At 41.9% G+C, this 26,941-nt stretch overlaps 2 protein-coding genes across 2 annotated transcripts in view; both read left to right on the forward strand.

Moving 5' to 3' along the window:
* LOC117803376 (olfactory receptor 51T1-like) overlaps positions 1-26,941 on the forward strand; it is a 255,196-nt gene that overhangs the window by 21,376 nt on the left and 206,879 nt on the right. The gene's annotated exons all lie outside the window — the stretch shown is intronic.
* Positions 8,688-9,641, forward strand: LOC100479124 (olfactory receptor 51E1). The gene has a single exon (XM_002928588.4). It carries the CDS (start codon positions 8,688-8,690, stop codon positions 9,639-9,641), a length of 954 nt encoding a protein of 317 aa, XP_002928634.2.

Consider the following 26,941-nt stretch of genomic DNA (forward strand, 5'->3'; position numbering starts at 1 on the left):
TTCTTCTGCTTTGTTCAGAGAATCAGTCAAGTTGCTTGTACGTAGTGAGGTCATTTGGGTCTTGCTTTTAAGATTTGTTTGGTGGGCCTAGAGCAGTGCTCAGTCTAAGGTTCATTATTCCCCACTACTGAGGCTAGATCCTTCTGCATTCTCTACTTAGTGCCCTGTGAATCTTGAAGCTTTCCAGTCTGGCTGGTGGAAACAGTCACTGTCCTTGGCCCTGTGTGAGCACTGGATAGTGTTACCTTTCAACTTTTCAGGTGGCTCTTTCCCCAGTTTTACGTAGCTTGCTGACATGCATGTGTTGATCAGGACCTCAGCTGAAGGAGGACCCGCTACATCTCTGGAGTTCTCTCTCTGTGTATATCTCTCATTTTTGATACTCTCTCTTTAAATCTAGGCGGCTTGAGCTTCCTGAACTCTTCATCTTCATGTCCTTAACTTAGGGTGTCCTCTGGACTTTGCCTGGGTTTTCCTTCCCTGCGCTGCAACATGGAAACTTTCTTAGGGCAGGAAGCTGGGGAATCCACAGGGTTTCACCTTATTTGTTTCCCATATCTCAGGGCTCACTGTACTTCATTGCCTGATGCCCACAGTCTTGCAAACCAGTGTTTATGTATATTGTCCATTTCTTGGTTCCTTCAGGGGGATGTTACTTCTTGCTACTCCATTTTGGCCAGAAGTAGAAGTCCCTGGGATATATATATATTTTTGAAGTCTTCACACAGCCTAGGTTTGGGAGGTTAGGGAACCAGCAGAGATGGCTTGAGGGCGATGGCAGCGAGTGTCAGGCTATAGGCTCTGCAGGTACTCTTGTCGTCACTAGTTTTGATGTGGTTTGAGATGGAATGGCCTGATTTGACATGTTCTATTTTTGCATAGTGTGAGTTAGCATGCTCTGGGTTGTAAATTTAAAACTTAGAGTTGTAAAACTGATAAGTAGACAACAAGGAGAATCCAACTAAAATTCACTTTGCTTTTTTTATAGACTTTTTAAAAACGTATTTAAATATGTAAGGTATTTAGTTTTACATTAAAATTGTTCTCTAGCTCTCTAAAATGTTCTTTCATTATTTTTGCCCTTAAGAGAGAAACCAGATGGCATTGGTCTTATATGGTTGGTATTGGAGGTAGGGGAGAGTTAAGGAAACCACATCCTCTTTCCTCAGCCAGAAATTCAGAAAACCAAGGCCAGGGAGTGGAGGATAGCATGGTCCCCAGGGATCCATGTTATGAGTTAGCTAGACCCAGGGCCCAGAGCCTGGGAGACAAAGAAAATGTAGCCCTAGAGCTTTGGGGAAAGACAGATGGGTCCAATGGGATCCAGACTCAGCAAGGACCCAAGGAGGGGCCACCAACAGGAAGAAGGCAGAGGACAGAGAAAGCTCCAGGAAGAAGAGGGGCTGGTACTTAATTGTGGGGCCTCACTGAAAGCTTATTCTGTTTTTCCTCTGGCTGAGTTTAATGAGCCTGGGAAGAAACTTAGAGAAAAGCCCCTCACAAAGTCCATGGCCACACAAATGAGTTTCTTTTAGCCTTTCCTTACTCATCCCCCTGTCTAACTCTACGTTGGGAACTGGCCAATATCCTGGCTGACACAGGGCCCATCTGGGGAATACTCTAGAGACTCTCTCTACCCACTGCCCCTCCTTCCCCATACCCGAGGTACACTTTCCCAGGACACAGAAGCCAAGAAGGACACCAGACCCACAGTTGGCTACTGAGGGGTACCTGCTGATAGACCCTCCAGGCAGCACCTCTACCCCCCCAGGAGGGAGAAGCAGAAGGAGGGAGGAGGTAAGACAGAGAATAAATACCCCTGACCAGGGAGGCCCAAAGGAGGGGGTGGAGAGAGAGAGTGCTGAACTTCAGCACAGTCTGCCAGACCTCTTTGGGGAGAGGACTGGAGAAAAAGACACACATTCCTTTCAGGCCATTGAGGTGAGTGCAGGAGACCAGGGAGTATGCACAGGTGTGTGGGTTTCTTGTAGCTAGGGATTTCCCATTAGACCTTCCAAGTGAAGGAGAAACCAGGCTGTGATGAACCAGAAGTACAGGCATGCAGCCAGGGAGCATGAAGGAGGCTCCTCTCTCAAAAGACAGTGTTAGCAGTTTCTGTGTGGGGTGAAGGGAAGTATGGACAGTGGTAGATGCTGCCTATGGGCAGTGTTCAAGCCGTTTTTAGCGATCAGTTTCCTGGGGGTGCCCATCTAGGTCTTGGCAAGAGTTGGCCTAAATGAAGGTAAAGGGGCAGAAAACAGACTGGGTTGGGGTTGGGTTAGAATTAGATTGGGGTTCGTGTGTTAACAGAACCTGTCCCAGGCTGTTAGTGTGGTTGTAGCTCAGTTTGTGATTGGGGGTTTAGGGCTCATTCTGTAATCTGTATCAGGAGTCAGACTGTGGCTCATATTGGGACTTAGCAGTCCTCCTGGGGTTCTGGTCCTGACTCAGTCTCTGCCTCGGGTCAGGGTCCAGTCTTCATCCCATATAAAAAGTGCATTACCACCTACTCTGTGACTTCCCCTGCTGTGCACACTGTTCCCCAGCCCCATTGAACCACTTGCAGCTTGCCACACAACATATGTTCTTTCCCTCTGGGTCTTCACATTTGCCAGTGTGCACTTTTTTTTTTTAAGATTATTATTTATCATTTGAGAGAGAGAGAGACAGCAGAGTGAGAGACATCTTCTAAAATTCTCCTGTGCTCTCTATACTCTGGCTACATTGGCCTTCTTTTTGTTCTGGGAATCCCCAGAACACAAGAACTTCTCCTTTTGTTGTCTCCTCAGCTCTTTCCCTAGATCTCAGAATGGCTGGCATGTTCTTATCGTACAGCTCTCAGCTTATATGTCACCTCCTCAGCGGGGCTGTCACTAATCCCCTCTCAAATATGGGTGCCCTCCCTTACCTTCTCTGTCCTCTCACTCCATCTTATCTTAGGTGCACTTATCTTTGTATGTTCTTGCTTATTTATTTGTTTACTTTTTGTTACTTCCCTCCTCCTGCATGAGCTCCATGAAAGCAGTGATCTTTTCTGTTTCATCCACTGCTTTATCTCCTGTTTTGGCACATAGTAGGTACTGAATATATTTTTACCGTTTAACTGAATGCTGCTGTCCCCATACTGTCCACCCTGCCTGGTTAACTGTGACTGGCCCCGCAAGTCTTGGCTCAAAGGTCACCACCTCAGGGAAGCCCTCTGAACCTGACAACTTGGTAAGCTATTGTCTGCTTTGCTCCTGAGGCCCGTACTTACCCCCATGCTAGCATTTATCACAACATGTTGTGATAGCTTCATGATTTGTCTCAATTTCTCCCCACCCCTGGAGTTCCGAGCTGTGCCTTGTTTACTCTGTGTCTTATTGTCTCCAGTGAGTTAGCACAGGTTCTGGCACATGGCAGTCAATCAATAATTACTGGGAAAACATCAGTGTATCAATAAAAATCCAAGATCAGGCTTTTTCATTGCACCACATTTCCCTGTGTGCAGGCAACAGAGTAGCTCTGATGGGTGCTGTTTACCAGGCCAAGATTTGCAGGTCTGTGGGACTTTTATTGACTCTTCCTATGTGGAACATGGAGGGGCAGGGCCCTGAATCCCTGGAGCTCTGTTTGGGGTTGATGTTTGGAGGGCCAGGCTGACTCGAGTGAGCAGAGTGAGGCTCCCAGCCTATAGTAAAGCTCTAAAGGTAGAGTTGGCCTCTTTTGAGTTGGAAAAATAAGAGAGTGCAATTTATGTTCTCATTTTGGCCGTTCTAAAATGAGTGGCCAAGGCCCTGCAAAGGTTCATCTGCTTTGTCAAATCTAGGCAAAGGAGAGGAGACAGGGAATGTGGATGACTTGGGGTGGGAGTGATTCTGGGGCTACCACACTCATGGAGTATTAAGAAAAGTACCCCCCTCTCATGAACTGAATGAGGAGATCCTACAGTTCTTGGCCACCCCTGAAGTCCCTCTCTGGGCCTGGGAGTAGGAGCCAGAGGCTCTCAAGTCTTCCTGGCTCTCTCCAAGGACATTCTCTTCCAGATGTTCCCACAGAGGCTGGCAGGGGCACCAGTGGTCCCTACATCACTGCTCTAGGCATGGAGCACTCTGTGTGTTTAGCTCAGACAATGGCAATGACTATGAATCCCATCTTCCATTCCCTCCTTGATCCCCTTCCCTGCTGCACATAAGTGGGGAGAGTTGGTTAGGTGTTCTGAGTCCTGGAGAGGCCTTCTAGACTCATGGGTCCTCAAAGTTTGGATTTCTTGGAGATTAACATTAAAATAGTCCTTATAAAACATTGGTCCATGCTTAAGGAGACTGGGAAAGGGCAGGGCAGTAGCCTGGATTATTGGAAAGCATGTGGATTTGGCACTGAGAGCTCTAATTAACCTTCAACATCTTTATCAGTCAAATGGGATTAATAATACCTGCTTAACAGGTTGATGAAAGGCTCTAATCATGTAAGAAGGAAGTACTGGGTAGAGGATAAAGTTTTTTAATTTCCATTACGGGACCTACTCAGAGTCACACCCAGAGGAGTTGGGGCTGAAAGGAGAGTGCCCAAGTCCTAGTCCAGGAGGGTCTTCTTCACCGCCCTCTTGAGTTCCCTTCCAAGGGTCTACCTGGCCTAGGTGTCCTACTTACCAGGCCATTCTACCCTGCCTCTTGAGAAGATTTTATTGCTTTCAGAAGGTGCAGCACAATTAAGGGAAACCTAGAATAGTAGAAAATGTACAGGCTTTGTTGTTAGTCCAGGTTAAATTTCTGCTTTTCCAGTCAACTGTTAAACCCTGGGAACATTATTTAATCCGTTGGGACCCAGTTTTCTGAGCTATAATATAGAGAAGATACATAGAATTCCTGTCATGCAGGATTGTTCTTAGGTTAGAGATCATCTTTTACAGTGTCCAACGTTTTGTAGACACTCAGTGATTTCTGTTATCATAAAAAGCAATAAAATCGGTGTTGGGAGAGACCTCATAATTATTCTCTTGGATCAGAAGAAATAGAGCTTGTAGCCCCTGGTCTACCTCTCTGACTGCTTTTCCGTGGGTCCCTGAGAAAGAGGGAGTTCAGAGAGCTCTGGGAAGAGTGGGAGGGTGGGCTGGTCAAGGGGGCTGAGCTGGCACTGGACAATAGAGTCTGGAAGGCAGGAGGAAGGAATGAGGATTGAAGGCCTTAAGGTGTGTTTCTGCTCCATGTAGCTGGCAGCTTCTGCACTCTCCATCCTCAAGAAAGGGCCAAGATGTCCTTCACAGTTCTCCAAGGTACAGGGCTGGGACTTGCTAGATAGTGTGACTTTTTCAGAGAAAATCCTAGGCCTATTCCCTGGGGCTAGGGTAGTGCAGGCTTTGGGGGGGGGGGAAGAAGGAAAAAAGAAAGAAAGAAAAAAGACTGTCTTTGTTTATTTTTCCTTGACTATGTTTTATTTTCAAAATAGAGTGATTTAGTTGTGAACTCCCCCAGAGCTCCAAATGTTCTCTCTCTTGAGTGCTTGCAAATGGTTTTAATTACCAACAGCCCATTCAGGCTGGATGGCATGGGTTTCCTCTGCTGGCCTCCTGGCAGGACTGTGGGAGGTTGGGATGCTTCAGGGCTTGTGCCTTCCGGGGGGTTCCCCTACCATTCCTTCATTTTCCTTTTGCTGGAGTGTTCTGTGTCCCAGCCCGATATTATCCACCAACAGTAGCTACCCACTTTATACTGCCGAGGTGCCTGCCTTCCTGGACAGCTGAGTCCTCTTCTTGTCTGGTATCTCCACATCAGTGCTTGGTCTTTGCCACTGTGAGTGATCGACTGCTAGTTAGTGTGTGTGTGTGTGTGTGTGTGTGTGTGTGTGTGTGTGTGTATCTAAGGTGGAGCGGCAATTTAGGTGACAAATGGGGGAAATGAAATTTTTTTTGAAATTTCGTACATTTTCAGGGACCTTTTTCCCCATTGTAATGGAAAAAAATTTAAAAAGCGTGTTGTACGCTGTGATACAGGTTTTACAACTCCCTTTGACCGGTCTTACCTCATAATGTTGCTGCAGCATTATACGGTTGTTATCGTCCTCAACATTTATTCTGTGCTGGGACTTGAGTTTCCAGCCCCAGAATTCTGTCTGCCATATCACTTGGCCCTGTGAGGTAATCAGGTGGAATATGCGAATCCATGATTCTTTCCCAGTGTTTCTTAAGGTGGCACACTGTGATCCCATTCTACCATGTCTGTTCATGTGAAATTTTTGAATGGTGTAGATATCTGGCCATCTGGAGTAGCAGAGCCTTCTTGCTGATGTCTGCAGAGGAGGGATCCTAGGTCACCCCGTCTCTTGGGGATAAACTGCACTGCATGCCTACTTTGCATTTATGTAGAGCCAAGGCTTTGTACCTGCCCCATTCTCCATGTATTCTCTCATGCCTTCTCCATGTATTCTCTCAGGGGTAAGAAAGGCCTTTTCTGTTTGACCCTAAAGATTCTTGTTCTAAAATTAAGACTACCCTGCACTGACCTTCTAAACATTCTTTCATTCTTCTCCAGAGACTGTATAGTTCACCCAACTGGCAGTCCTATTGAGGGATGCTTCTTTTGATAAAACTCACTTTCATTTTCTTTTTTTTTTTTTAAGATTTTATTTATTTATTTGAGAGAGAGAGACAGTCAGCGAGAGAGGGAACACAAGCAGGGGGAGTGGGAGAGGAAGAAGCAGGCTCTTAGTGGAGGAGCCTGATGTGGGGCTCGAACCCAGAACGCTGGGATCACGCCCTGAGCTGAAGGCAGACGCTTAACCACTGTGCTACCCAGGCGCCCCATCACTTTCATTTTCAATAAATGTTAACTAAATACTAATTAATAAATATAGTAGGGTTCCTGCCATTCAGGAATCCATAATTCAGGGGAAAACAAATACAGGAATAATTATAGCTCAGGACTATAAATGCTTGAAAAGAGACCTAAACAAAGTTATTTGGGAGCACAGGGCAGGAAACATTTAATTAGACCCAGGGGTAGAAGCTTAGCAAAACAGCATAGGAGAGAGACAGTAGAAGGATATGAAAGATGAGTGAGATTTTGCTCAGTGGAAGTCAAGGAGGGGGATCTGGGAAGATCTTGATGAAGGGATGAGAAATAAAAAAGACTAAAAGACATAGAAGCATGGGAATCGATGCCACCTTCATGAAATGGCATGCATTCGAATGTGGCTAGAGCACAGGGGCCATGGTCAGTAGTGGTTAGAGAGAAACCTAGCGCCAGATGCTAGAAGACAGACTTTTTGTCACAACCTAACAATTTGATTTTTTTTCTAGAATTAATGTGGAACTTTGAGAGGTATTTTTTTAAGCAATAGATAGTGAGCTGATTTCATTTGCTTGGAAGATTGTTGGGATTGTGCGGTTAAAGACAGATGCACTGGAGGCATGGCAGACAGACTCAGAGTCTCTGAGCTTGTGTGGCTGTTCAGGCCATCCCACAGAAGAAAGGACATGCTAGAGGAGAGCAGTTAACAACAACAGATGTAATTATTTTCATATTTACTATGTGTCAGGCATTGTATTAAATGCTTTATACTCATCGTCTCACTGAATCCTCGCATTGAGCTCTGTTAGGCAGCAACTATTATCCTTGTTTTAATGATGGGGAAACTGAGGCTTAGAAAGGTTAAATGATTTGCCCAGATGGCACAGTGAAGTTATCCACTGAGATATGAATCCAGGATTGATTTCAAAACTCATAGTCTTAACAACCATACAATACTGCCTCTGAAAGAATTTGTTTTTTGGACAGGGAGAATTTGATGTGCTTGAGAGACAGACAGGTGATTCTTTTCAGGAAGACTTTAGACTTATGAATCTGGATCACAAAAGACAATTCAAAGCTTGGTAAACAGATTTGGGAATCAGTAGTTTATGCATAACAATTGGATTTATTGAAAGGGACAAGATGGCCAGGGTAGAGGGTATAGAACAACAGGAGAACTAAGGATAAAATTCTGAAGCATTATTATCTAAAAGTATGCTTAAGGGTCAAGGTGAAAGAGGCTGAAGATGCAGAAAGAAGACCAAGAACTGTTGATCAGAGAGAGATCAGGAGCAGCAGGAGCAGAAGGGAGAAATTTTTAAGGAGGAGGGAACTCCTAATATTGTCATAGGTTACAGAGAGGTCTTACAGAAGATTTGAGACACTGTTGACTTTGGCTTCTTTGCCTGAAATTCTAGGTTAAATATGGCTCCTTATACCTTCTCCCTCCAGCAGTTTGAATCAAACTTTCATTCTCTATCTAAATCTCGTGCTCCCAGTGTTTTGCTCTCTGTCTGGTCTGAGGGAACCCCTGTGTAATAGCTCAATAGTGGAACAAAGATTACTGACACATCCTGAGCCCAGTGAATGGTATAAGTCCTTCCTGATGCTGGCCATTAGCTCTTCTTCACACTCAACTGCTTTCTGGCAACTTGTCTTAGTATTTCACTTGTTTTCAGGATTGACTTTAGAGGTGGGATTAGTAATTAGAACTGGGCCTTGAGTTGCAAATGGTGGTTAGGTTGAGTTTAGAATAGAATCAGTTTGGATAGGCAATGAAGTTAGAGTTTGGGTTAGAAAATAGGACATCAGGGTGGAGGGAAAAGCATGGTATTGGGATCCTGGAGGATCTGACAACAGCTTGTTTTTGTATTCCAGTCTCTACCTGCCTGGCACTGGTTGGGGCTCAGCTTCTTCACTATGGTGGACCCCAGTAACAATGAATCCAGTGCCACATATTTTATTTTAATAGGCCTTCCAGGCTGGGAAGAAGCTCAGTTCTGGTTGGCCTTCCCATTGTGCTCCCTCTACCTTATTGCTCTGCTAGGAAACCTGACAATCATCTACATTGTACGGACTGAGCACAGCCTACATGAACCCATGTATACTTTTCTTTGTATGCTTTCTGGCCTTGACATCCTTATCTCCACTTCATCTATGCCCAAAATGATGGCCATCTTCTGGTTCAATTCCACTATCATCCAATTTGATGCTTGTCTGCTACAGATGTTTGCCATCCACTCCTTATCTGGCATGGAGTCCACGGTACTGCTGGCCATGGCCTTTGACCGCTATGTGGCCATTTGCCACCCATTACGCCATGCCACTGTGCTAACATTGCATCGTGTTACCAAGATTGGCATGGCTGCTGTGGTACGGGGTACTGCACTTATGGCACCCCTGCCTATTTTCATCAAACGGCTGCCTTTCTGCCACTTCAACGTTCTTTCCCATTCCTACTGCCTACACCAAGATGTCATGAAACTGGCTTGTGCTGACATCCGTGTCAATATCATCTATGGCCTCATTGTCATCATCTCCGCCATTGGCCTGGACTCACTTCTCATCTCTTTGTCATATCTGCTTATCCTCAAGACTGTGTTGGGTTTGACACGTGAAGCCCAAGCAAAGGCATTTGGCACTTGTGTCTCTCATGTATGTGCTGTTTTCATATTTTATGTCCCCTTCATTGGATTATCTATGGTGCACCGTTTTGGCAAGCGGCGTGACTCCCTCCTACCCATCATCATGGCCAACATCTACCTGCTTGTTCCTCCTGTGCTCAACCCTATTGTTTACGGAGTCAAGACAAAGGAGATCCGGCAGCGCATACTTCGTCTTTTCCATGTGACCACCCATACTTCAGATCCCTAGGTGTCAGTGAAAACTTCCTTTTTACTCAAAGTTTTTCAATTCAGATTTTAATATCAACATTTTGGAAGACAGTATTAGGGGAAAAAAATCTTCACTAGTAGAAACACAACTGATTCTTTAAACATGAAACTGGTTGGAGAATCTCTATAGGATAGGGGTAGACCCATATACTACTGATCCCTGTTTTAAAATATTATTTTCCCTTTATAATTCTCTCCATATAGTTATTAGGACCATGAGGTGGTTGTGGCTGGAGTGTTATTGTTTCCCATTCAACCATTTAGTCCAAATCTCTAATTGCTTGCACCGATAGTCTATAGCATTCTGAAATGAGAGTGGCACATCTAAGGGATATTGATGAAAGGGTTAAGCATGGCAAAGTAAAATAAACACAAGAGTGCAATACAATCAGATAATCTGGCTTAAAACTGTGATTTCCTCTTCAGAATCCCCAACCGTATTGGATCCCAGGAAAAGAGATATACCAGGATTTCCTTCTTCAAAATAATTTCCACAGAGAATATTCCTGTTCTTCTGGACACCAGCCCTTGGAGGATTAGAAGTAGAACCTCAAAAAGACTATAGTTACCTACATTAATGAAAGAGAACATACTCTGTTTTGAGAGTTTTCATAGCTCATGGACACTTTTCCTTCCTTAATTTTCTTATCAACCTTTTGATCTGGGCAGGAATACAAATGGTATCACTATGATACCAATGGGGAAATTGATGTGAATGGGGATCAGTGAATTAAATGAGGTCACAAAAAATTGTCTTTTGATGCCCAATCCCATATTGCGGGGAGGGTCTGTTAGAGAAACCCGTGAGTTAGTGAGTGAGACATTTCCAGAGTCTTGCATTTTTTAGGGGAGGTATTTAATTTCCTTCCTCACTCACTTAGTATTGCATATAGGAATTTCCTGTTAATGTTGCTGATGGCTTTAATCCCAATAGTTCTGGGTCCATTTGCCACCGTACCTGGGTATGGTGTGCTTGGGTCATTCCCAAAAAGTGGCTGGTTTGGAAAATAGTATGGTTAGCAGTGGAGGCACTCATTGGTTACCCGGAGAGACACTCTATGGAGAAATGCAGCTGAGAACACCTAGAAGCTCATGTCAGACATGGCGGGTCTCTCACAGACCAGGAATCAAGAGCAGGAAGCGTCATGAGGCTGAGCAAGGCTAATGGCCCATGTGGCTAGCAAAGCAAGGTTAAGGCAAGCATGGCTTCAAACAAACTGAGTAGCTCATATAAGTGGACACCACATATCCCCTAGGCTCTGAATGGCCCTGGAGGGGAAGCCTATAGACTTAGTGCTTATAAAACAAGACCGTAGGAGAGGCCAATAAAGACTATACCCCTGCTAGCTGTACTTAGCATGAATATGGTCCCAGAGGTCTACCTAAGAGCCTCACAAGGTAGACACAACCCTTCTAGGAGGAAGCAGAATGGGAAGGAGAGGGTGTGGGCACTACAGGAGTGCAGTGAGAATAGGGCAGAAATGAGACCACCAACCATGGTGGGGAGCATATCAGGCCCAAAGAAAGGTACGTGAATGTGAGAACCATTCTCACATGTGAGAAGTATATGTGAGAAATATAGTAGAAAGCATGGCACAGAGCCAGCCAGAATTTTCTGGCTATAACTAGAAGACTGCTTGGTAGAGAGGGTACGAAGAGAGCACATCTGATTTCTTGGACTGGAATCCAGAAGATGAGAATTGTGAGCAGTATGGAATCTGATATGTTCAGGCGAGCGGTGGCTAGCAGAGCTAGGAGAATAAACTTGAGTCAGTGCAGGCTTTGGCCATTTTGGATGGAGGAGCAGCCTCTTATCCAGTAGTACCCTGACGTAGGGATTAAGGGAAAGAGAGAATGAAAGAGAGAGAAGGAGACAGATGTTCGTTCTTAGTGGGGAAGCAGTATATGATCACTGCGAACAAACTTGTACACTCTCCAAATATAAAAGAAAAAAATAATAAATTCCGATAAACGTGTCACATTAAAAAACAAATATTGTTAGCATTTTGGTGTTTATTTGTCCAGATTTTTTTAAAGTAGGCTCCATGCCCAGTGTGGAGCCCAACGTGGGGCCTGAACCCACAACCTGAGGTCAAGACCTGAGCTGAAGTTGGATGCTTAACCAGCTGAGCCACTGAGGAGCCCCTCTCCAGATTTTTTATACGTGTTTGAATGCATGCTTCTGTATGGGCATATGATGAATGTGTGTATCTGTTTTATATATTTTTTTTAAAGATTTTATTTATTTATTCGACAGAGATAGAGACAGCCAGCGAGAGAGGGAACACAAGCAGGGGGAGTGGGAGAGGAAGAAGCAGGCTCATAGCAGAGGAACCTGATGTGGGGCTCGATCCCATAACGCCGGGATCACGCCCTGAGCCGAAGGCAGACGCTTAACCGCTGTGCCACCCAGGCGCCCCTCTGTTTTATATTTGAAAAAATATATTTGAAAACCTATTAGAGACATGGATAATAAACAGATGAATCAGAGCCATTTTAAATTTTTTTCGGAAGATGCAGCCATTATCCTAGATTTTAGAAGTCTGTGATAGTTAATATGCTCAGGATAAGTTTCGTGGCTTTGATCTTAAGTAGCTTAACCATTTTGTGAGTATAAACACACACACACACACACACACACACACCCACCACCACCACTCCTACCACCACCTTCCTTATGTAATTTCTTAATAAATAGTAAATGCCAGATACAGAAACAAAACTATAGCAGGACTCTTTTGACTTCTAGATCAGATTTCTTGTCACTTACTTCATGAATACTTACTGGGTCTCCTGGAAGGACCTGGCGTTAAGGACTAGAATGAGAGGGATAGGCTGCCTCTTTTAGGAGATTTGGCTGGAAGTTAGGGTGTGTTCTGGACAAAGACCTTCATCGTGTGCCTTTTACATGGGTATCCTTTTACCTTCCCCATTTCCTTTCTTTGGACATTGTTGTCTCTGTCCCTACCATCTCAGCCACTTGGATCTTTATTGGATCCATGTGAAGTCTGAGTAATATTAAATCTCATTCTGTAAGTTACTCATTTTTTTTTAGGTTTATTTAGAAATGTTTCATAAACATGCCTTGTGTTCTCCATCCTGACTACTAGCGCTCTTGTCCAGCTACTCACCTCTCGTTTGGAGGTTTGCCTTATCTCCACATGTGTCTCCTTGCCTTGAACATCTTTTGCACTAGTCCCAAATCCCATGTAGTTCGCAGGAGTTTTTCCAAGCACAATTCCGATTATCTTGCTCCCCTACTTAAAATCCACTGAAGGTCTTTTATTGCCTGCCGTATAGCGTTAATTCTTAGAATGACAGTAGGCATTCTTTTTCACTTTTATGCCTGTTCCCATCTTATTTTTTCAAGTATAATAACTCTAATTTTTCCACGTAGTATGTTTTTCAGCTGCTTTATGGTACTTGCTCTCAATGGTTTCATGCACTTTTAAATCCTCTGTTTCACTCTGTTTCCTTTGAATTGCCTTTTGCCATTTTTTCTTTTTAGTAACACCTTACAAAATGAAGCTCTTTATCATTTGTCAGGCCAAAAGAAACATTTTCTGTTCAGTGTCCCTAGACCTCTTGGCTCATACTTTAAAACGGGACCATTTATAGTTCAGAAAAGTTTGGGTGAGACTTCTGAGTCATATATGTTCAAGTTAATAAGATATCCTATGTTACTCCTTTAATTAAGTTAAGACTCCCTTGGGTGCGGTGGACATACATGTTTAGGGTTAACCCTTCCACTGTCTTGCCTTTAAGACAGACAGACCTGAATTTGGGAAAAGACCATATTTTACCCTTGGTTTAGAATTTCAGAGTTGACATTTATTGTTTACCTCTTAAGGTACAGTAGTCCCCCCTTATCCACAGGGGATACATTCCAAGACCCTCATTGAATGCCTGAAACTGCAGATAATATCATACTATATTTTTTCCTATATATACATACCTATGATATAGTTTGACTTATAAATTAGGCACAGTATGAGGTTAGCAACATAACTAATGATAAAATAGAACAATTATAATATATCATAATAAAAGTTACGTGAATGTGGTGTATCTTTTTCAAAATATCTTATTGTCCTGTACTCACCTTTCTTCTTCTGATGATGTGAGATGATCAAATGGCTACAGGATAAGGTGAACTGCGGTGGCTGATGTAGGCATTGCGATGCAGCGTTAGGCTACTACTGACTTTCTCATGACATGTCAGATGGAGGTTCATCTGCTTCTAGATGCGGTTGACCGTGGGTAACTAAGCCACGGAAAGTGAAACTGTGGGTAAGTGGGGGACTACTGTATTCTCAGAACAACTTCTTATCCATTCCCCTCACATCTCAAAGCTTTCTTTATGTTAAACTTGATCCGATGAAGCTGATGCAGAATCAGATTGTAGTTTGCCTTTTCTACTCCTAAGGAAGCTAATGGGGATACAGGGCTTTTAATTCGAAAAAAGTTAAAGAATGGGGGGATGGAGAATCTGGAGATCTGGAATGGGGCCACAGAAGAGGATGCAGTTGTTAGTGTTAGACTTCACCATGGAAACTGGTAGGCAAAGGAGTATCTTGGAAAAATGACGTTCCTGAGAGAAGTTATAGGAAGAGTCAGTGCTGAGGCAGGTGGCACCATATCACCATGTCATGAGCCAGCATCACCTAATTAACACATTTATGTATCCTATTCATCATAAAGTCAGAACTACTTGGGGGGGGGGGCTAAACAAACAGAGAAGAATAAGACAGAGAACCTGACCTTAGGGAGCTTTCATTTACTACATATTCTGTCAGCAATAACCATGTGAGCTTGCTCCTTGACCCCAAAGTATCCTTTCTTTATAATGTCTGTCACTTAGAGCAGAGCTGGGGTGGATGAGAGAAAGTCCACTTTAGACCAGAGGTCCCAGGGTAGTTTGTATAGGAAGTAGAGCTGCTCTTCTTCCAGGGCCTTCTTCCCAGACATGTCCAGAGCCCTGACTTTCTTCTAAACCGATTTCCTCCTCCTCCTTTTATTCTTCCTTTTCATCTTTTTCACCACCATGATTGACAGGAAATGTGTTGCCTACCTTTATTTTTAGGCTGTTCTTCTTGTGAGTTATTGTTCCATATTAAAATATAGACATATAAATGTAGAGAGAAGCCACACATTCAAAGGTAGGGAGTGTGGAATTTGGAAGGTAAAAATTGCTTCTAGTTAAAAATCACCTAGAAAAAGTATCTTTAGAAAAGGGAGTGATGGGAAGGAAGATTCCAAGAAGGAGTGAATGATGTATCACCCTTTCTTGATCCAGACTTGAGATGTTTTAGCTCTTCCAAGAAATTTTCCGTCTCATCTAAGTTGTGAAATTTATTGGCACAATATTTTCTTAAAATCCTTTTAATATGTGCATCATCTGTTGTGAGGTCACCACTCTCATTCCTGTTTTGATAATCTGTGTCTTCTCTCTTTTTCCTTTCCTGTTCAGTTTGGCTGGAAGCTTATCAATCTTAATGCTTTTCTTAATGAAATAGATTTTGGTTTCATTGATTTTTCATTACTGTTTTCCTTTTCCTGTTTTGTTGATTTTCTCTATTATTTTCTTTCTTCGGCTTATATTGGTTTTAATTACCTCATCTTTTTCTAGGTTCTTAAGGTGGAAGCTGAGGTTACTGGGATCTTTTTCCTTATACAGGCTCTGTTGTGCTATACATTTCCTTTTACTACTGCTTTAACTGCATCTCACACATTCGATATGTTTCATTTTCATTCAGTTCAAAATAATTAGTGATTCCCCTTTTCACTTTTGCTTTGACGTGTTATTTATTGTACATTCTGTTTCAGGAGGTCTGGCACAGGGCTCAGCAAGCTATACATTTTAAAAGGCTCCATAAATGATCCTGATAGTTTGTAAGGTTTGGGAGCCACTGGCTAAAATGGGAAGTGTGAGGCAGGAGATGGAGATAACATTGGCCATTTGGGGGGACTGGTGGCTGGTGAGGGATCCTTCAGTACTGTGCTTTATTTGGGGTATTATGTGATATGGAACAAGGAGACAATCTGACTATAGCAGCATAGGAATCATCTCTGCTTCTGAGAGCGTTATTTCCAAGGCTTATCAAGTTTTGTCTTCAGTATGATGTGAAAACAGTCTTAACCATGAAATTCAAAAAACCACCTCTGAAACATGTGATCTTCTATGCGATTGAGATTCATTTCTCTTTTCAATCCTCAGTTTCCCTGATAGGTATTCCCACAAAACACTTTCGTCTTCTCTTATAATACTCATTATGTTTGAGAAATGCTTATTTAATACGTGTGTTTGCTGTTGAGTTGCACGTGACTGTATTGAGGACATTGTTTCCTTGAATCTCTTCATCATTGCATCTCAGCATTCTGCAGTGTGCCTGGGGCCTAACAGGTGCTTATGCCAGACATTGAATACTGCTCACCAAACCTAATTCCTTCCCATCCTGGACACACAGCGAGACATTTCCTAGCCTCCTGTGAGTTGGGTGTGATTAAATTCTAGCCATTACTTTCAGTGTGAGCAGAAGTGACCTGTGCCATGTTTAGGACTAGCCACAAGCTCTTTGGAGACAAGGGTTTCTTTGCCTAATATACCTTTCCCTAAACACTCTCCTTTTTCCTAGTTAATTTCTCTTCAAAATTTGGACATCCTCATAATTATCTTTTTTTGAGAACAGCAATTCCTGATCCTTTGAACAGGTCAGATACCCTGATTGTGTACTTTCATAGGAATATCCATGAATTAATCCATTTATTTAATCAATGTGGTAGGCAGAATTCTGAACACCCCATGAAAATATCCTGTTCTAATTCCCAAAACCTTTGAATATGTGAAATATCACTTCTGGGATTGTGTTATTATGTGGCATAGCTGACCTTAAGATAGGCAGGCTTGAGCCCATATGAGTCCTTAGAAGATGAGACATTTCAGGGGCACCTGGGTGGCGCAGTCGTTAAGCGTCTGCCTTTGGCTCAGGGCGTGATCCTGGCATTCCGGGATCGAGCTCCACATCAGGCTCCTCCACTGGGAGCCTGCTCCTTCCTCTCCCACTCCTCCTGTTTGTGTTCCTTCTCTCGCTGGCTGTCTCTCTCTCTAATAAATAAATAAATAAATAAATAAATAAATCTTTAAAAAAGATAAAAGAAGAAGAGATATTTCTGCAACTAGCTGGTGACAGAAGAAGTAGGAGATAGTCAAAACATGAGAAGGATGTGATGCATCGTTGCTGGTTTGGTGATGAAAGGGATCATGCGAGCAGCCTGAAGGAGCTGAGGAAGGCCACTAGACAGAAGTTGCACAACCTCAGGGACTGGCTTCTTCCAACAGCCCAAATGAATATGGAAACAAATTCTTCTCCAGGGCTTCCAGATAAGAACCCAGTTGGCTGACACCTTGATTTTGGCTTTATGAGACCCCCGGTTAGAGAACCTAGCAAACCCATCCAATATCTCTGACCTGCAGAATGTTAAGTAACAAATGGATGTTGTTTTAAGATACTAATTTTTTAAATACTTTTTTGCAGCAATGGAAAACTAATCTAGACATCGAATACATTTTTAGTGCTATTAACATTAAGTGCTATTAAAATGAGTGCAAACCTTGCGTTGAGAATGCAATGCAGAACTAAGGTGGCTCAGACTCTTCTTTCTTTGAACTTATAGTCTACTGGGGGAGGAGGAACTTAAATGTCGTTAATGACATTACAAATTCACATTTATTTGGGTACATATTTAGTCTAGGTCCCAAAACCTTTGAATATGGTAAAATGCCACTGCTGTGATTGTGTTATGTTAGATGGCACAGTTGAGTTTAAGATAGGGAGTTTATATCCAGATGGGCTTGAGATAATTACAAGAGCCTTTAAAAGAAGAGATATTTCTGTGGCTGGTGACAGAAGTCAGAGATATTTAATTGATGTGTGTTCCTTCCATAAGAATCAAGTTTGATTTTGGTACCTTTGTATTCTCATTACCTAGCAGATTTCCTGGCATATAGGGGTCACTAAAGAAAAAAAAAAAGCCTTTTTTGTTAAAATGTAAAAGGAAAATGCTCCCAAGTTAGATAGGTGGTTAGTATAGAGACAGGTTTGTCTTTGAGTAAGGTTTGTTTCCTGACTCTAAATTTTGTGTTTTTAACAACTGTAACACATAAGCCTACTTACCCAGTGAAGACACTATATACTAAGATTTTGTAATATTGAACTTCATACTTTTGGGAGGATTGGGGGGGGGTGGATAAGAAGAGGACACACATCCCCTTTTATCTTCACTTTGTAAGGTTCACTTGAGGTGTGCCAGAGTGGCTCAGTCAGTTAAGTGTCTGACATGTGATTTTGGCTCAGGTCATGATCTCAGGTCCTGGGATCAAGCCCCTCATTGGGCTCTCTGCTCAGTGGGGAGTCTGCTTGGGATTCTCTGTATTTCCCTCTCCCTCTGTCCCTCTCTCACTCATGTGCGCTCTCTCTCTAAAATAAATAAATGTTGAAAAAAAAAAGAAGGCATACTCAAGCAGAAATATATTAACAAATCTTAGTATTGTAATTCTTTTTTCATACAAAAACTCTTTATGGAGCCAGAGTATTTCACCTAGGTGTGAAGGGCATAAATTCTGGGAAAATGGCCCGGAAGATCCTGTATGGTGAAAAAGTAGGAAACCTTCACTAGAAGAGGGACTTTAGTTTAATCAGTTGGTTTGCGCTTCTCATATCTACAGGTTAGCTATCCAAGCTTAACTGGAAACCTTTTCACAGACTGCAATTATTTATATGTATTCTTTTCTCTGAAAGACCAGAGGTTCCCTGGAGTAAACATTTCTAAGTTATCTCTTAATTAATTAATCTATTGCCCTTTCCCCCTTTCAAATTCATGTATACATTCAAAATAATTATTAAACAGCTATTATTATTCCACAGACACCTCTAGAAACTGAGTGTATTTTGGCACCCTTGCTTGGGGTTTACAGTCTAGTCAAGTGACAGACTATTGCATATGTACATATATTGCATAGGAGACAAGCACAGTCCTGTGAATAATGTAGAAAAGAGAATTGGATGGGATTTTCTGAGAAATTAGCCTTCTGCTACTTGACTAACGAGAAGCAAAGCTAGAAATGATACATAAGTAAGAGGGAGTGAGGAGATGAGAATGTTACAGGCAGAGTAAGTGGTGTCTGAGAAGACCCCTCAGGATCTTAAGAGCTTAAGCTGATAGTCTTTTTGGCTCTGGTCTTGCTTATATTATGTCAACACACTTCTAACCTGCAATTCATACTCCTAATTTATTTTATAAAAAAACATTTAATAAATGATTCATACATTTTTGGACAAACCAATCTACTCAGCATAATATGTGTAGTTCTGTACAATTCTGTACCATTTGTACAACCTTTCTGGCTACATCATGTACCACTCCCTCTTCAAACTCTATGCCACAGTCACACCTGTATAGATATAACAAGTGGTAGAGGTGTAAAGTAGTTCAGGAATGCTTATCTTTCCACAAACACATTTACTTCTTCGAAACATGGAGTCTTTTTTCTTCATGTTGTTCTTTCTTCCTAGATTTTCTCTTTTTTACCGATTTCCTACTATGCCTAGAAAAACCGTATACATTTTTCAGGATGAAATAAAAAGCATTGTCTCCTTTGTAGAGGTTTGTCTGATCTTCCCAGGCAAATTCTGGCAACTACTAATTTGCAGTTCCTCTAGTAATCTCTTACACAGAACTTTATTATGGTACTTGTATTCTGGTTCTGTATTTACCTGCCTTTGTCCTGGTACAAGATTGTGTTTGCGGAGAGAAAGGATCATGTTTAATATATTTTTCAGTCTTTAATCCTCAGCACTATTTCCAGTACAAAGTAAATGGTGAATGTAAATTTGCAACATAAATAATCCCAATGGTCTTCCCACTAGCCTTGGCTAGGAGTTTTCAGTGCTTGCTGAGGGTAGCAGCTCCCTGCAAGGAATAGGAAATTTCTTTTATGGTACCCAGACCCTATTATATTTCATAGTTTCATCAGCCTTGGTCTTTCCTCTTTAGCATCCTAATAATGGCATCCCTGATAGGCTTAGATTTCACACTATAGATGATGGGGTTAAGCACAGGGGGCACCACCAGGTATATATAGGCAACCAGGGCATGTACAATGGGGGGTAGGTGCCTCCCAAAACGGTGGATCATGGACATGGTAATGACTGGGATGAAGAAGACAAAGACAGCTAGGATATGGGAGACACATGTGTTGAAGGCTCGGATGCGTTCCCTGGGAGATGCCAGTCCTAGTACTGTGTGTAGGATGAGAACGTAGGAGAGGACGATGAGCAGAGAATCTATGCCACCAGTGGACAGTACCACATAGAGCCCATAGAGGATGTTTATGGTGATATCAGCACAGGCTCTTCTCATCACATCAGGATGGAAACAGAATGAGTGGGACAAGAGGATCTTGTTAGGGCAGAAGTTCAGACGTTTAAGCAGGAAGGGCACTGGGAAGAGAGAAAGAGTAGCATGGGCCACAATGGCCAGCCCAATCTTAATGATGACATTATTGGTGAGGATAGCTGCATAGCGAAGAGGGTTGGAGATGGCCACAAAGCGGTCAAATGACATGGCCAGGAGCACCGACGACTCCACCACAGAGAAGGAGTGGAGGAAGAACATCTGGACCAGGCAGGCATTGAAGCCTATGAGCCGACGGTCAAACCAGAGCACAGCCAGGGTGGTGGGCAGTGTAGACAGGGTGAGGCCCACATCGGTGAGGGCCAGCATGGACAGAAAGTAGTACATGGGTTGGCGCAGGCTGGGAGTTCTCCCCACAGCCAAGAGGATCAGGCAGTTTCCAGTGAGGGCCACAGTGTACATGGAGGAGAAGGGGATGGAGATCCATCCATGAACAGCCTCCAGCCCTGGGATGCCAATCATCAGGAATGCACGTGGCTGGAAGAAGGAGATGTTGACATAGGACTGGGAAGGAAGCATCTTTGGAAAACAGCTGAGGTTTTCGGAAAAATGTGGACTCTTTAGTCTGGGCAGACAGAAAGATAATAACAGGACACTTGTTATTAAGAAGACATTTAGTTATGCTGTGTAGGTGTTTTCATTAATGATTTCCCATCTTCTCAGCTCTTTGTATTATTAACTGTTCCAAGAATGTACATACATTAAGCTAATATGTTCGCAAACAAATGTAGAATGTAGGGGATAGTTTAACTTCCTTGTGGTTATCAGAAAAAATGACTGAAATGGAATTAGAATATAGTTATTTCTAATATAAATTCTATACTCTTTACACCTTAGTCATCAGTGTCTTCATTAAGTGAGGGGATGTTTGTTAATACTCTTTAATATGTGAAGCACTCTCTAAATGCTCATCGTCATGGTCATTGCCGTCATCGTCGTCATCTGTGTCCTGGTCATTACTGTTATTCCATTGATATTGCATTTGGCAGTATTCTAAGTGCCTTCACATAATTATCTCCTTGTTGTCTCATAATTGCCTTGCTGATAGAGAAGGGAAATATTTTAGCTAAAGTGGAAGAAGAGAAATTCTGAAGTCTATCCAAAGAAGAGAATACTGCAGCTTTCCCCTGAGTCAATTATTAGAACTCAAGACCCTTTTGTGTTTGGAGGTTTTGAATATAGATCCTAGGACATTCTCTTTTACTTATCCCAGTAATTATAATGTCCCAGGCTGAAAATGAACAGAAGTACTAGAAAAGTATTGGTAAATGAAGAGACATTTGATTCTCCCCAGGTCACTGAGAACACTTAAATATTTGTGGTTCACCTATGCCTTGCCCAGAGAATATCAGACTGGGTATTGGATGTCCTTCTAATCCTGGCTACACATTGCTTTTCAGGAATCATCCCCTCATTCCATTCATTCAACATTCCCCCAAACCTTTAAAAATCCGGCCAAACATTTTGTTTAGCCCTCAGCACATCCACCTTGAGGTCTTGATTTGTCTTTGTGTGTGCCTCCCTTTAAATCAGTCAGCACAGACACCTGACCTAGCTGGGAGGGCCATAGCTACAAGGAATATGGACCCTGAGATGCCTTTCTAAGAGTCAGAATTTCTACAGACACCAACTGAAAACATGAATCAAAGAAATAAATTTAGTTTCCTGTAGTATTTAGTGGGATCCGTCCTATTAATATCACTAATTTTAGTATCTGATACTGGGCAAATAAATTTACCAATTTATCAATTATTGAGTATCTCTTATGTTTCAGATATTAGACCCCTCACTTATTGTTTGTTCGTAAATAATATCTCTTGGTCTCAAAAGAAATCATATAAGTTTGGTGCCCCTGGGTGGCATAGTTGGTTGAGTGTCTGACTCTTGGTTTCGGCTCAGGTCATGATCTCAGGGTCATGAGATTGAGTCCTGCATGGGGTTCCATGCTGAGTGCAGAGTCCGCCTGAGATTCCCTTTCCCTCTGACCCTCTCGCTCATGCTCTCTGTCGCTCTCAAATAAATAAATAAAATCTGAAAGAAAAAACTGTGTAAATTAAGTATTATTGTATCTTCTTAATAAATAATATAATAAATAGTAACAATGATAATGTTAAAAAAATAAAACTGGAGGGGAGAGGCTTAGTGAGTTCCCATAGACCATTCTGGAAATGAGTCCAAAGTTAGGTCTAATTGGCTTAAACACTTTCAGTGGTTTTACACTGCCTGTATTGGCCATGAGCTGTCCTACATGCTGGAGATTTGTAAAGCAGGGGGCTAGTTGGATTAGATTATCTGGAAGGGCTTGTTCTCTCCTGTTGTTCCATGGTTACATGATTTGGAGCTGCGCAAATATAGCCCCTTCCTGTTTCTCACAAAATTGTCCTTTTACTGCTCATTGTGACCTTTTGTGTCCTTACAAAGCCATTTATTTGCCTTTTATTGTGTTAATTATTTTCTCCTTCCTGCCTTTCTTTTTGCTAATCTAAGTCATATTTCTTCAAAAATCTCATTCAGTCTCATTATTTTGATTTTGATGATTTCAAAGTTTCTGTCCTCTTTTTAAATTTTATTTTAAATTTTTTTCAGGACAATCAAAGAATGAGCAAGAAAATGAATAACTGAATGAAGTTTCTTTAATTTTTTAACCCAGTTCCTCTTTACCCCAACCCTTAATATAAGACCTCCTAGGAGCATATATTCACAATTTATACTGTATAGTTTATATATAGTAAAGACCTATGGCTCCTTTAGATTAATGCAATTAGTATCTACTTTTATCCTACTATTTTAGGATCAATCCAGGAAATAGTCTTTGTCATTGGTAGCTTAAATCAGAATACTGGATGAATTCTGTGATCTCCCTTTAATTTGCAGGAATCTGAGGATTAATTTTACCTGGGATTATTATCACCATTCACTCTGTTTCATCCTGCATTGATTTATCTAATACTGAGTAATTGCCAAATCTTCCATCTTATTGTAGAATTTGCCCTTGTTCCCTCATTGATATGTAGGTCCTATGCAACTCTGGGGATTCGTTGATCTATTGCTCTTGACTGTGATGGAAGTATCTGAAGGCTAAATTAAACTGAGTATTACAAGAAGCCTGGAGCTCAGAAGGGAAAATTATAGGTACCATTTAAGACAAGTTGCTAAAATTTAGGGACAACTCTTCTACAGTCAAGCCAATTTCTCCCTTATATCCAGTTAATGGCCTTTCTCTTTTTACATTTTGTGAATATTATAATTTTATGAAGAGTCTGATATTGGGAAGGGATTCTGTGTGGCGAAAGGAAAGATTTTTTTTCTGCCCATTTAAGTAGCCAAGTTGGATTGACAAGTTTCCTGGTTCCCACAAAATCCAAAAGCATTATATTAAGTTGCTTAAACCTGGAAATCAGACCGAGTTTGGTCTTCTGTTGTTATTTCCAGGATACTAAATGATCAAAGAAATTATGGACTCTGGGAAACAAACTGAGGGCTTCAGAGGGGAGGGGGGTGGGGGATTGGGATAGACCGGTGATGGGTATTAAGGAGGGCATATATTGCATGGAACACTGGGTGTTATACGCAAATAATGAATCATGGAACACTACATCAAAAAGTAAGGATGTACTGTATGGTGACTAACATAACATAATAAAAACACTGGGTGTTATACGCAAATAATGATCATGGAACACTACATCAAAAAGTAAGGATGTACTGTATGGTGACTAACATAACATAATAAAAATTATTATAAAAAATGATCAAAGATATTACGGATTATAGCTCTCCCCTGAGGAACTAAATAATTTCTGTTTGAGCAGTCTAGGATTCTGGGAACTTGTTACTGGGTATGTCTAGGGAAAGTTAAGTTGCCTAGAAGCAAAGGGCTGAATCCACCACACTTTCTTTTTTTTTTATGATTTTTTTATTATATTATGTTAGTATAATACCACGCTTTCTTAACCCCAAAGCCAAGTGCATTTCTTTTTTTTTCTTCCTTCTTCCCACAAAAAAAGAAATGATTATTATGTGATGTGATGGAGGTGCTTGCTATCTAACGCTATGGTGTAATCATTTTGCAATATATACGCCAAATGCTTTTCTAAAAGGCTCATACTCAGAAGATTATGAAGGACAATCTCATAATGAGAGTTGAGACCAAGCAAACATTCAGATCACCTGCAGGATGCTCTCTGGGATGGGATTTTTAAGATACTCATATACTGGGGCGCCTGGGTGGCACAGCGGTTAAGCGTCTGCCTTCGGCTCAGGGCATGATCCTGGCGTTCTGGGATCGAGCCCCACATCAGGCTCCTCCTCTATGAGCCTGCTTCTTCCTCTCCCACTCCCCCTGCTTGTGTTCCCTCTCTCGCTGGCTGTCTCTATCTCTGTCAAATAAATAAATAAAATCTTAAAAAAAAAGATACTCATATACTGTTGCCCTACTTAGAGAAGCAAAAGGGTACTAATCTGCTAGGACACAGATACTGGGTTTCTGAATAATTACCTAAATCAGGAAATTTTTTGCGCTTTAGCTGCCTTCATTTCCTTTGCCTTATCTAGGGGCATAGACCTGCTGTCTCTGGAAGTCCAGGCCTCCTTACTTTTCTTCCTGCTTCTGGCATCTGCTCACCCCAATCCCATTGGCTCCTCCTCTTGGCAGCAGCTGAAGAAAGGGGATCTCAGGCTCACTAACCAGACCCCCATCCTTCTAAATAGTGTAGAAGGGATTGTATCTGGGCCCCAAGGTACTCACCTTGCTTGTCACGGACTTCTCTACCTCTCCACAGTCTGAAAGAGCCCAGAAAAACTCTGCAACTAAGATACTACCTTTATACCATTGGCTGGATGCCTTAGTGAGTTGCTATTCCCCAGGGATGTCCAAGCCACAGCCACGGAGGATAGTCTGTGCCTGCTTTTTCCTGGGGAATGGAAAATTTGTGGGATATATGTGTTGGTATAGACAGTTATAAGGCAAATCAGATATTTAGCAACTGAATTGTGGAGGAGAGGCCTAGAATCATCATCTCTAGGTTTATCCATTCTACCATATCTGTAGTGAATTTTATTGGATATTTCAATTTTTTTCTTTATTATGCTCTTTAGTGATATCAGATCAGGCTTCTGGAGTCACACAGTATACTTTCTGGTTCCTCCAAGTAGTGCCTTTCAGAGACTCAGGGTTCTTTGTGTCTCCCTTCACTCTCTCTGTGGCACGTAGGGTTGTTCATGCAGGTGAAGTACCCCCACTTCCTGTGTCTATTCTTCATGTGACATCATTGTGAAAGCCCCATTAGGTTGCACAGCAAATATGTATCAAGTAACCTGAGAAGATAGATGGGGAATAAAGGGTCCCAAGACAGAGAGGGATGAATGGGGCCATGCACCTTACTGGGAGCTTCCATATCTCTGTTTTTATGTTTTTAGAGATACAGAGTGTCTTCTAACGTAGGAAATTTCCCTGGCTATTTTATTCCATCCCCAGGAGTTTCTTTTTTTTCTAATAGAGTGAAATAAATTGAAAACATGATGAGGCCACACAGGTCTGAAATGCAGGAGTATCTATGTGTGTGTGTATGTGTTTGTGTGTGTACATGCATAGCAGCTTTATTTAGGTATAATTGATGTGCAAAACACTGCACTTATTTAATGTATACAGTTTAATGAATTTGGAAATACACATACATTCATGAATTTATCGTCACAATCAAGGTAATAGACATATCCATCAACTCCAAAAGTTTCCTCGTTGTAATGGCAGGTTTTCCTTTGGTTTTTTTTTTAGGCTGAATGATATTCTACAGTATGTGTATATCACATTATCCATTCATCTTTTGATAGACATTTGGATTGTTGGATTATGGCTATTATGAATAATGCTATAATGAAAATGGGAGCACTAGATATGTAAGAAATGTGTCTTTTTTTTTTTAAAGATTTTATTTATTTATTTGACAGAGAGAGAGACAGCCAGGGAGAGAGAGAACACAAGCGTGGGGAGTGGGAGAGGAAAAAGCAGGCTCATAGCGGAGGAGCCTGATGTGGCTCGATCCCAGGACCCCGGGATCACGCCCTGGGCCAAAGGCAGATGCTGAACCGCTGTGCCACCCAGGCACCCCATAAGAAATGTATCTTAACATAATAAAAAATATATATGACAGACCCATAGCTAACATCATACTCAACAGTGAAAAACTAATTTTCCTTTAAGATCAGGAACAAGGCAAGGATGCCATTCTTTCCACTTCTATTCAACACAGAACTGAAAGTCCTAACAAGAGCAATTAGACAACAAAATGAAATAAAAGCATCCAAATTGTAATATAAGATGTAAGACTATCTTTCTTTTTTTTCTATTATATTAGGTACCATACAGTACTTCATCAGTTTTTGATGTAGTGTTACATGCTTCATTATTTGCATATAACACCTAGTGCTCATTGCAATACGTGCCCTCCTTAATACCCATCACCATGCTAACCCATCTCCCCACCCCACCCTGAAACCCTCAGTTTGTTTCCTGGAGTCCATAGTCTCTCATGGTTCGTCTCCCCCTCTGATTCCCCCCAGCCTCATATTTCTCTTCCTTCTCCTGGTGTCCTCCATGCTATTCCTTATGTTCCACATATAAGTGAAACCTTATGATAATTGTCTTTCTCAGCTTGACTTATTTTACTTAGCATGATCCCCTCCAGTTCCATCTATGTCGATGCAAATGGAAGGTAGTCATCCTTCCTGATGTCCCAGTTATATTCCATTGTATATATGGACCACATCTTCTTTATCCATTCATCTGTTGAAAGGCATCTTAGCTCA

This window comes from Ailuropoda melanoleuca, chromosome 8 (assembly GCF_002007445.2).
Source record: "Ailuropoda melanoleuca isolate Jingjing chromosome 8, ASM200744v2, whole genome shotgun sequence".
NCBI classification, from domain to species: Eukaryota; Metazoa; Chordata; class Mammalia; order Carnivora; family Ursidae; genus Ailuropoda; species Ailuropoda melanoleuca.

Excerpts from the sequence above, each read along its gene's own strand:
- LOC100479124 (XM_002928588.4), top strand. The coding sequence starts at position 8,688 with ATGGTGGACCCCAGTAACAATGAATCCAGTGCCACATATTTTATTTTA.